Here is a 12,141-nt window from a genome sequence, read left to right as displayed (position 1 = left end):
CCGTGGACGGCCTCCACGGCTGGCGAGTCCAGCTGGTTCCCGGGCTATGGTGTGGATGGCTCGGGGCTGGCTGCACTCAAGGGCCACACTTAGAATCCTGCTAGTCGTCTTCTCACAGGCAGATAAGGGCCACTAAGCAGAAGCTACAGACTCCAAAGTATGTGCTGTTACCATCTGTCCATGACGGGATAGTCTCCCCATCTGATCCTTGACAACGACCCTGCAAGGAAGCCTCGTGCCGCTCCTGCTTACTAATGAGCAGACTGACCGCACATTGCTAACCTCAGAGGTCACCCCTTTGCAGGCCAGAGAGTAAATACAGATCTGACTTCAAACCCTGGGCTCTCTTTGCTGTTTCACAGTGGTAAAGAACTGTCCAACCAGTCGTTCCAAATAAAACCAATCACTCACACACACACACACACACCTGAAACAAGCAACCATTCCTGATGGTTGGTGAATATTTAACTTCCTCTTTCCTTATGCGTGACCATGCCATGTTTCCTTAAAAGTATGCATTTTTCTTTTGCTTTTAAAGAACCTAGAGTCACCAGCGTTAGATGCTTCGATACTGATGGCTATGACCCGAGCTTCTGCTGCCTTTACACATCACGGGCATGGCCCTTACCTAATTTACCAAGCAGAAAGGAGAATACTTGCGTGGGCAGCTACTTGGTCCAGGCCCACGAGTATGTGGCCCACGCACTAACCTCCATGCCTTTCTCGCCCAGCACCACGGGCCAATACCGCATCACCAAAGCAATGAAGCAGTGAGGCACAGGGCAGGGAGGCAGCTGCTACCCGGAGAGAAGAAAAGGATGCTCTCCCGCATAATGGAGAGTGTCCTGGGTCACGCCTCGCTCCTACTTCTGAGGGGAAGCAACTAAAGCAGGTCAAACCAGGAGGGCTGATTGCTCCTGGAATCTGAGTCAGCGAGGGTGCAAAGGAAACAAAAACCATGACTGAGGAGAGAGTGGTCAGAGCTTAAATCCAAAGCCCAGGGTAGGGACAGACATGGAAGGAGTGAGAAGGCTGGTTTTCATAGCAGGGAAGCGAGGACTAGGCTGCAGAGTGAACACTTCTCTCTTGACAAGTAAAGACTGACATAACTGCTTGGCTATAGGGGAATCATTCCATACCCGTTGTTGACCTAAACACCAATGAAATTCTAAAAGTAAACAAGCCATTGGTAGCCTCTACCCTCAAAATGTTTTTCTAATAAATGGAAAGTACAGGCTATGTCATATGGCAGCTCTGATATTAGTTTCTTCTGTAAAAATTATTTTTTATTGCCTTCAATGCATGCTTTAATTCTGCTGCTGTATTTTGTCTTTATCATTTCCTTTTTCTTCTCATTCCACTGCCTTTCCACCTGAGCTCATTTTTCCCCCACTAAGTTTCTGCCCTATTTCAGAAACGTGCCTTTAAAAAAAAAAATCCTACTGAAAGTGCCAAAGAAGTTTTAATATTTTCTTTTGGTTTCAGCAGTATCTAATTCTTTGAGGCCTTCCCATAAGTGTTCCAACACTATTCCTTTTGCTTTGTATGCAACACATTTTCCTAATGGACTCCCTTTCCTATTTTTTGATTCATTTTAACTTGAGAGCTATACGTATTCAGTGTTTCCCAGCAGAGTGTATGTATGATTTACTCTCAGCCCCACTCACTGCAACATGGATTTACCTCTTCAGATCTACACCTGGTTGCCAGTCCCCAGAGTCCAGCAGTTTTTATTTTAGGTGGCTTGGATGGCCTCACCGTATCCCCGTTTTTTAACCCTAGAACAGAGAGCAGACATGCAAACCTATACCCCTCCTCCAAATTCCTACCTATGTCCGAGTAATACAGTGTTACTCAGGATCCTTAGAATGCAGGGCATCACCCGCCATCCCAAATCAGACTTTGTGCCCAGTTGGTTTCCTGGGTTGGCAGTTTTCTGATGGATTGAGCTAAAAGGGACAATAAGGTCTGGATTGTGGGAGAGTTCTGGAAAGTTAAGCTCACTGGCTGCTTCCAAAAAACCAAAACACCCTAAAACCATTCCATTGGCAGGGGAGGGAGGACTGCCCTGTTCTGAGGCTTAAAGGGCCCTCGCGACATTCAGCTGAGGAGCAGAAGGTAGAGAGGTCCGAACTCCGCTAAGGCCAGAGGTTTACTTTGTCCATATGTCATAGATTTATCCAACAAGTCCCAGTTAGTCTTTTAGATTCAGGAAAATCTTCCCAGATTCTCTCTGAGGCTGTCAATTCTAGTGTAGCTCGTTGAATGACATGTGAATTTTCAAAGTCAGCATGAGTTTATGCTTTTTTTTTTTTTTTTTTTTTTTGCATCTTCACATATATTTTCAAATGGAGTAGAGGAAGGCAGCATTAATGCTGGCATTAAATACTTATCATATGGATATGGATATCATATGGATAGTAGGAGGAGCAATTGATCGATTTCATATTAGTAATTTGTTCGTACATATGTTTTTAAAGTCATACATATGTTTTTAAAGCCATCTCCATGTTGGCCATCGATTAAGTACATATTAATTACTTAGTATATGCCCAGAGAAATGTTTCAGGAGCCAAAAGAAGTCATGTATGTCTCTTTCCCTCCTGGGAGTATCCTGACAATTCTACCTGCTATTACACACTTGATCAAGCACTTCCCTCTCCTCCCCTGAATCGTGCTCCAGGAACGTCATAATTGTTGCACTTTCCTGCAGCTGGCACATCTAGGTACCAAATAAGTATTTACCGAAGGGTGCTGGAGACAGTAGTCATTGTAGGTTCTGACAGAGGAGAACATGACAAGAGAGATTGCAAGGTGATTAGTTTGATGTTATCTGAAACTAACTGAGGGAGAGAAATATTGGGAGAAATTTTTAGCCCAGAATTTCCTTCCTTCCATCTCATCGAGGTCACCTTCTCCTTCCAGCGTGGTGATGTAAGCTGACGGAGTGGCAGCTATCCCGATGTAAATCTAACCCAAGAACAGTTACAGAGGGAAGTCAATGCTCAGAAATACCATGTGATAGATGAGGTTTGCTTACTAAACAATTAAACATTTTCGGGGGCACCTGGGTGGCTCAGTTGGTTAGGCGTCTGCCTTTGCCTTTGATTCCAGGGTCCTGGGATCAAGCCCTGCATCAGACTCCTTGCTCAGTGGGGAGCCTGCTTCTCCCTCTGCTTCTCAGTCTGCCTGCCCCTCCCCCTGCTTGTTGTGCTCGCTCTCCAAATAAATAAATAAATAAATAATCATTTAAAAAATAAAAAAAAAAATGTAACACAATAAAACTTCTTAAAAAAAGTAAACAGGAGAAGGGAGTTGGGGTAAATTGGAAGGGGAGGTGAATCATGAGAGACTATGGACTCTGAAAAACAATCTGAGGGGTTTGAAGTGGCAGGGGGGTGGGAGGTTGGGGTACCAAGTGGTGGGTATTATAGAGGGCACGGATTGCATGGAGCACTGGGTGTGGTGAAAAAATAATGAATACTGTTTTTCTGAAAATAAATAAATTAATTTAAAAAAAAAAGGACAGCATTAAAAAAAAAAAGTAAACAGACTAGGATTTTTCTGATACAACCGGGGAGATGTCCCCACGCAAGGGGTCTCCTTTGGTGGGTACGTCCTTAGCTGTGTTCATTATAATGAGCCAAACATTCTTCAAAGCCCTCCACCAACTCCTTGGGGGTTACATTCTGGATCTGGGTTAACTTTATAAGAATATCCTTATGAGGGTAACTCTTACGTCTTTGGATATCAGGCTTGGTTTTAAGAAACAGAGAAAAGCCACTGGGAGCCATGGGTCCAGCCATGCTGGGTATGACAGAAGTTGGCAAGAGAGGGCCCCCAGGGAAGGACTCAGCTCCAAGTCCATGGACTCATTTCACTACATAGCCCTGCCTCATTATGGGGTCATTTTATGAACTGGTCATGTTTTTTTTAACATCTTTCACATTTTAAAGGCCCATTATACTTAGTTTCAGATACTTGTCTTCAATTCAGAGACCAACTTTAACTTTTGTATCCATACAAAATGTGCTCTTCCCCAATCCCTTGTTGTACCCAGAGAGTCAGTTTATCTGCAAGTACAGCGCTCTGGCCGCAGCCTGTGGCCACATGGTCTCTCCCGACATTCCTCTTCTGCTTCCACAGGCCAAGTAAGCAGGCCAAGCTCATTATCTGTTGTGTGGGCACGCTTCACGGACTCCAGACAGACATAACTTATGCTATGTCCAATTTTCTTCTCTTTTCCCGTGATTCCTTTTTATTAGCAGAAGTTGATTATGTCAACTAGGTAATGAAAATAAAGATCAGTCTTCTTGTTGGCATCCCAAAACAATGAAAACAATCTCAATAAAATGAATCACAAAAACCATAGAATTCTGAGCCTCAGAGCTCTCTAAGCCAGCGGCCTGCGCCACAGTCACGCCACGTAAACCCTGCAATGCTCACAGCCTCCACTCTGAGCTCCCGGCCTCCGTTCACTGCATAATCTGCTTCTCAACTTTTTGAAATCTTCCTGGATTCTGAATTCCTGGCTTATATTCTTACTTGCGGCCCCTCCTGGCCTCTGAAGCTTGGTTCTATTTCTCCAGCTTGAACATGCTTCCTCCAGCCTCAAATATATTCTCCATAGTTATACGATTCTCAGCGACCTACGCTCGCCTGGCCACCAGGGTGCCCTGTCTTGGTGTAGGGGACTATGAACGCTGCCCCAAGTTCACCCTGGCCCTTCTGGGGGGCCCAGAGTCTTCTGCACCACCAGTGATCCCGAAGGTCACTCGCAGCTCCACTTATCTCCCGACATAAGTCATTAATTTTATTTTACTTCTAGCAAAGTTGAACTGAACTCCTAATGCTATTAACAGGCACTCTGAACAGCTCTGACTCAGACCCTGAGCAGACATGTGGTTGTGGCAATCAAGACCATGGGTGGTAATATTTACCACTTATTTACCGGGTGGCCTGGGGAGGGAGACAGAAAACATGACTCTGCAAAGTGAGGTAAATAAAAATCACACGGGCAGGGGCTCCCGACTTCCAGCCGCTCCACAGGACAAAGACGCGCAGTAGCTAAATATAAGAAATAGTGCTTTTAACACTTTCAAGGTTGGCTCAGAAACAATGAGAACTTTCAGCAGCTCATGCTGGGGGGTGGTAAGAGCCTTCGCACCAGCGGTGCAGCTGCAAAAAGCCTGTGCGCCCTTGGCCTGTCCTGGTAATTTTTCCTCTTTTCCTTTCTTCTCGCTTTGCTTCTTCCAAACTTTGTAACCCTTTGGCCTGCCTTCACCTTTGTGCAAGGACCCGGCTGTTACTTACTTACCATGCCCTTCAGTGTCAGATCTGCTAAGGGAGACCGGTTGCCATGGAAATCTGGCCAAACATGTAAATCAACAGTGAGAAAACCCACAGGCTGAGCCTTCTTAATCAGATCCAGGTGACTGTTCAAATATGCATATACACTCTGGCATCTGGAAGAGAAGTTGAGAAGTTGATTTTGTTTTTAGAAGGGGGGGCAGGGTCAGGAAGCAAACTGTTCTGCAGAAAGAAACGATTTGTACTTCCATATCACATCCAGAAACAAAGCAGAGTCCCCAAACCCTCAGCAGAGAAACTACCCAAACCCACAGGAACCAGCATACTGCTCTGTCTGATCATACTGGGCCATCACCGAGAACAGGTTGTGTGTCCCATTGCAAAGTGGAAAGGCTTGGAATCAGCGCACAAGGTCCAGGGGTGGCTTTACCCCTAGTAGGTATGTAACCATGCGAAAGTTATTCAAACGTTCTGAACCACTTTCTTAACATCTGTAAAAACATATATTATAATCTCTGTCCAACTTACCTCATGGGGCTATTGTGAGGATCAAAGGAGACTATGTATGTGAAGATAGCATATTTTGTAAACTGTACAATAATGTACATATGTAAAGGATTTTTTTAAAAATCAGTATTCCTAATTGTAACAATAATGATGAGGTGACAAAATATAAAGGTAAGTTTCGAGACTTGGGATGGGAGTTGGCTAAAGGAAGTGATAGGACAGAGGAATGCAGTTAGACCAGGAATTAGGAGACTTGATTTCCAACCCAAATGCACCAAATGGCATGGCATATGTTCCTTCTCCTTTCTAAGACTCAGGTTCTTTGGGTGAAGAATGAGGGAGTCCCACCACCTTTCAGCCTTCACATGTTTGCATGAGAGGGAGACCTAGATGAGTGGACTAGAGCCAAGGTAGTCCTGGGCTCAGATCTGGGTTCCACCCATCCTAGCTGGGTGACATGGACCAATGACTCACCCTCCCTGAACTTCAGTTATCCCATATATAAAATGGGCATCCTAATACTTATCTCAGGGAGCTAAATCTTACTGCATGGCATCAAGACTGAAGTGGGTTACCCTTCCCCTCTTTAAATGGGCTTCCTTCTTCAAATCGTGAACCAATGATTCTAGAGGGAAGTGGGTTTATCAAAGGGTGGCATCCATGCCATATCTCACTGGTGACCTTGGAAAGGTAGCTTTCAAGGTTCAAAGCATGGCTTGAATAACGGCAGGAAAAAAGTATAGAAAACTAATGTTCAAGGGAGGTTAGTATCTGAGTACCCAACATGATACTATTTGCATTTTAAAAACGCAAATAAATAAATGAAATAAAAATTTAAAAAATGCTTTAGGAGTGCTTAGAGATTTCTAATTCCAGTTTTGTGACACTGTGACTGCTCCCATGGAGCCCATGAAGTTCCCAAAAGTTTTCCAAATTAAGCCTAAAGGAAGAAACAAACAAGCAGAAGTTCCCAAAAGTTTTCCAAATTAAGCTTAAAGGAAGAAACAAACAAGCAGAAGAGTGGTTTTCAATTCTTCTGTTAAATAAAAATTTCCTGTGTTACCTCAGTACAGAAAAGATAGCAAAACAAAACTAGTCTATGAAAGTGCAGGAGTGAGTATAAGTGTGTGTGTGCATGCCTGTGCATGTGAGCCTGTGTGTGCCTGTGCATGCATGCCTGTACATGTGCACGTGAGCCTGTGCCTACGTGCCTCTGCGTGTGGATATGAGCCTGGGTGTGTGTGTGCGCCTGTGCATGCGAGTCTGGGTTTGCATGCACACCTGTGTGTGTGTGTGCCTGTTCATGTGCCTGTGAGCCTGTGCATGTGGCCTGTGTGTGTGTGCATGGGAGCCTGTATGTGCCTTTGCCTGTGTGTGCTGTGTGCCTGTGCGTGTGCATGTGAACCTGTGTACATGTGCCTCTGTGTGTAGATATGGGCCTGGGTGTGTGTGTGCATCTGTGCATGCGAGCCTGGATGAGCATGCATGCCTGTGTGTGTGTGTGCCTGCCTGTGCATGTGCCTATGAGCCTGGATGTGCACGTGTGCCTGCGCATGTATATGCAAGCCTGTATGTGCCTTTGCCTGTGTGTGCTGTGTGCCTGTGCGTGTACATGCATGCCTGTGTGTGTGTATGTGTGTGTGTGTGTGTGTGCCTGTGTGTGTGCACAGGTATGCTGGGTGGAGGTAATTTCTTTGCTTCTCGTTGTGACACCTCATTCCCATTTAAAAATCTTCCGCTTTGGATGCTACTAGGAGGACAATGATGCTGTTGGAAAAGGGCTGTGCAACACAGCATCGTCAGCTGCCACTCCCTGCCTGCCAGCACACAGTCTTCAACCCCAGCCCTGATACCACCCCTTCCCAGAAGGATGCTCAAAGTGAAGACCTCGAAAACCCGAGAGCGAGGTTGAATTTAAACAAACACTCCTCTGTGTGACTCTCACGCCATGTGCTTTCTGCAACTAAGGTCAGAAATAACTGGTCAAAGCCCACATTCGAACCCTGTTTTAGCATGACTCTAGGGCGGTGTTAAGAAAGGGTCTCAGAGGTCTCTGTGGAAGGCCAAGCCGAAGCCCTTGCACTTGGGGAGAATACAATCACAGTCCGCTTTTCGATTTCCCACGCTCTCTGCTCTCTGCTCCAATAGGAACCACAGTGACAGCTAAAGCCACGAGAACGCCCTTTCAAGCCGGAAGTCGAGTCTTTCCCAGTTCTACCAACACCCCACTTCAGAATGCCGTCACAGGACTTAAAGTAAAGGGACTTTGTTTTTTTAAAGCACACGTCTATAAATCTTTCCATTTGCCTCTCAAGGAATCTCAGGGCAGGGCATTCGGTTTCAGACATCTGGGTCAATAAGAACCTATAGGCCTAATTACTATTGATTCGTCATTGTCTCATTTACCGCGGGTCTTTGCAAACAGTGAGATCTGTTTAGCCTCTTATATATATGGTCACTCATGCACTAATGAGATCCCTGGGGGACGGGGCATAGGCTTACCCCTTTGACTCCTAACCTCCTCACAGCTGTATGTTTATTCTTTGAATGCAGCCATTCTCCTGCATGTTTTTTCAATTATACCTTACCATGTGTGCTATCTGAGTATATCACTCAAAATGAAATGCACTTGGAAAACATTAGAATAACAAATGCACATCATTATTCACATAATTTTAACCTTACATGATGCCTTTTTTGGTTCAGACTTTGCTTCATTTGGGATTTTTTACCAATTCCTTCTCAAAAGGCGGTCTGCCCTCTTCCAGCTCGGGAATCACATGTTAGCTGTTTCAAGTGGGTGGTTCTCCCTCCCTCTCACAAACTCCGGGCTCACATACTTACTCTTGGAGAGAGGAATTCCTGCGGCCCTCATTCCCCCTGTACATGACGAAGAAAATACAGCTTCAACAACCACACAGTGACTTCACCGTGTCGTGACTAGGTGGTCAGGTACCACTAAACCCCCCAAGCCTAGTTTACTTTTCTGTACCTGGGGCTAACTCTCTCACCTTATAGGCTGCTATGAAGATTAAATATTGAGCCTGAGCACTATAAAATAATAGGTAATCAATAAAGAATTCTCCCTCCGTTCTTGTCATAGGAGATTCATTTCTAGCTTTAAAAAATCCACGTCAGGGTGCCTGGGTGGCTCAGTGGGTTAAAGCCTCTGCCTTCGGCTCAGGTCATGATCCCAGGGTCCTGGGATCAAGCCTTGCATGGGGCTCTCTGCTCAGCAGGGAGCCTGCTTCCCCCCCCACCTCTCTGCCTGCCTCTCTGCCTACTTGTGATGTCTGTCAAATAAATAAATAAAATCTTAAAAAAAAACCAACAACAACCCAAACCCAAGAGTCAGGGACAATTTTTGTCAGACTTCATTGCTTACAATCCTAAATGAGGACAGCACCCCTAGAATCTCTACTCTCCCTTGCCTCCCTATAAGTTATTTAATTCTTAGGATTCTTGGACTGCCCAGAAATGCAGTGATCATATTTTGAAATGAAAAATCAGAATACACGGTCCAACCAAAAGACATCTGTGCCCCTTCAGGAATTGAGAAAGTCTGCCAGTCTCCAGTTCCTCACTTCTTGGCCTGCCGTAACACGGAGTCTACTGAAACTGGTCCCACAGTGAGGGATAACTCCCTTTGCTGCCAACTCCACTGGACCATGTTTGCCTTTATTTCACTTGAGTTTTCTCTCATTCTGCACACTTGGCCACTTCTTAGTCGTTTATTCTCCTTGCCTTGATTCCAGACACCATACTCATTTGGTTTTCCTGCTTCCTCTCCAGCTGGCTCTCTTCCATTACTTATCCCTTAAATATTTTAAGCTTCCCAGAGATCTGTCCTTGTCCGTCCTGTCACTCTTTCTGTACCCTATGTGATCCCATCCTCCTCTCATGGCTTCAGGTACCATCTAGGACTAAGGACCTTCAACTATACACTCCTAACTCCTGCCTATTTCTCTTATGAGTTCCAGGTCAGATAGCCAACAACCCACCCAATGCTTCCTCTTGGATGTCCACTGATGAAATGTAGAATTTATCTCCTAAGTCAGCACAGTCCTCAGTTTTCTAGAGCACTTTCTTATCCTTGCATGACAACAGAAGCCAAAGAAAGACATTAGAATTTCTATCTTATTACTGTTTAAGAAACATTTCCCATCCAAGAGCCATCAAGAATTTAGTGGTTATCCCGGCACACCCTAGGGAATGAAAGGTGTTAATATCGTCACCCTTGTTCTACGACTGTCGTAGCTCAGGGGAGCCTAAGTAAACACTTGCTGATAGACTGATGGCCCCAGTTGTCAGATGGACAGACTGAGACTGAAGAAGCCATCAAGGCCAAGGAAGCGATATGAGAACACCAGAGCAGACTGGCAAGTGAGAATCATCTTTGGAAGTGGAGTCTAAGAGTTCCCTATAATCCTCATTTCCTTATCTAGAATTAAATGAGATCACATACAGAAAACTAGCAGCAAGTACAGTGCTAGGAACATTGCACCTTCTCAATAAATGTACTTATCTTTTCTGTTGCTTTCCTTGCACAGCCTTTAATGGGGAGTTTTACACTTGATCTAAGCCCAAAGGCCAAGAGGCGATAATGGGGAGTTTTAAATGTAACAGAGATTTGACACATGGGGGCCAATGCATTTAAAGAAATTGATCCTTAGTGGGATTATGGGAATCACAGAGGCAAAGGAAAAAAAAGCCCTGAGGAATAAATCAGATCAATGATTGTGGGGTGCCTGGGTGGCTCAGTTGGTTAAGCATCTGCCTTCGGTTTAGGTCATAATCTCAGGCTCCTGGGATTAAGCCCCGCATTAGGCTCCCAGCTCAGCGGGGAGTCTGCTTCTCCTTCTCCCTCTGTGGGCTGCTCTTCCTCTTTCTTTCAAAAATAAATAGATAAAAGCTTAAAAAAAAAAAAAAAGACATCGATTGTCCTTACAGAAATGACAGAAAAGTCCAGGGGAAGTGGGAGAAAACAAAGGTTGGAAGAAAAAATGTGAATTAGGAAAATTTCATTCTGAATCCTAAATTAGGACCCGAAACCAGCAGCATCACAACAGGAAATGCTTACAAAAGTAACTCAGAACAGGCTGGGCTTCTCTGATTACAGTCCTTCCCCTTCCAGTACACTGTGAGCTCGTGGACATCAGGGGGCCCTATCTTCTACTCTGTCCCCCCTCTCCACTAATGGTCTAGTTTACTCTCCACAGAGCAGCCAAAGTAATCCTTTTAAGTTAAATCTGATGGTATCTTTTCCCTGCTTGGAGACTAAAACCTGGAATAGATTCTGGTGTCCTTACTGTTATCTACAATGGCCTCCATAGTTTGGCCTTCGCTAATTTTCAAGCCCTCACCTGTTTCCAGCTCCCTTCCACTCTGGTCTGGCCACAAGGGCCTTTATAGTATCCTATAGCCTGCCAAGCTGGCTACTGCCTCAAGGCCTGGGGCCTTGCCGTTCCTTACGTCTTTTGGGGTGACTTGGGGCTCTCTGAACATAGAACACCCCTGTCTCAGAGCTTGGCATCAGCAAGTCATATCTGCAAGTAGAGAAACAAGTACTGATAAACAGATTTTGTATTTTATACCCCTGATTTGCCACACAACCCACAGACGCACGGTTTGCTCCCATTCTTTATTCAGAGGCCCTCTTAAGTGTCACCTTATCAAGGATGGCTTCTTTACCTGAAAGAATTTCCAACACCCCAACACCCCTCATCCATCTCTTTACTCATTTCTGTTTTTCTTCAGAAAGCTTACCAATTCCTGGTCGGCAAATGTGCTCTTCCTCTACACACACACACACACACACACACACACACTCGTACATACATATGTGTGTGTGTGTGTGAAATTTACATGAAAGTAGGGACCTTTTTTCCTTTTATTTTGTTTATGATCCTAAATGCTCATAAGACTCATCACCTTTGTTCTGCTACCGACCTTGAACACTTGTGGTTTATGGCAACACCTTCCCACCAAACCCTGCTATCACTAGAACCTCATTCTGAGACGCTGGGAATTCAGGTTCGCAATAAGAGAACTAAGGTTCCCAATAAGGTTCCCAATATGGTTCCTAATAAAAGAATTAAGACAATATTGGGACGTTTAGAGGAAAAGGGCCAAAGTTATGATCAATGTCAGACGATCGCTAAGGCGTGAAATCTCTGGAAATTTAGCCTCACATAGAGAAAGATTCTGCTTGCCAGTGACATGCATGAGTACATGCAGTTACTGCTGACTTAATTTATAAGCTCACAAAACATTATTCTTCAGGGATGGATCTGAAAATATAATGGCAAATCAAGAGTATAAAAT

General features: G+C 44.7%; 1 protein-coding gene across 3 annotated transcripts in view; it reads right to left on the bottom strand.

The window, feature by feature from the left end:
• FGGY (FGGY carbohydrate kinase domain containing) overlaps nt 1–12,141 on the bottom strand; it is a 387,944-nt gene that overhangs the window by 99,049 nt on the left and 276,754 nt on the right. For all 3 annotated transcript variants that reach the window (XM_044238342.1, XM_044238340.1, XM_044238341.1), the window contains one exon: nt 5,318–5,465. In XM_044238342.1, the coding sequence (XP_044094277.1) occupies nt 5,318–5,465 (148 nt within the window). The remainder of the gene's footprint in view (nt 1–5,317; nt 5,466–12,141) is intronic.

Source organism: Neovison vison, chromosome 2 (assembly GCF_020171115.1).
Source record: "Neovison vison isolate M4711 chromosome 2, ASM_NN_V1, whole genome shotgun sequence".
Lineage (NCBI taxonomy): Eukaryota > Metazoa > Chordata > Mammalia > Carnivora > Mustelidae > Neogale > Neogale vison.
The sequence above is the reverse complement of the archived record's forward strand: the minus strand, read 5'-3'. Positions and strand labels throughout refer to the sequence as shown.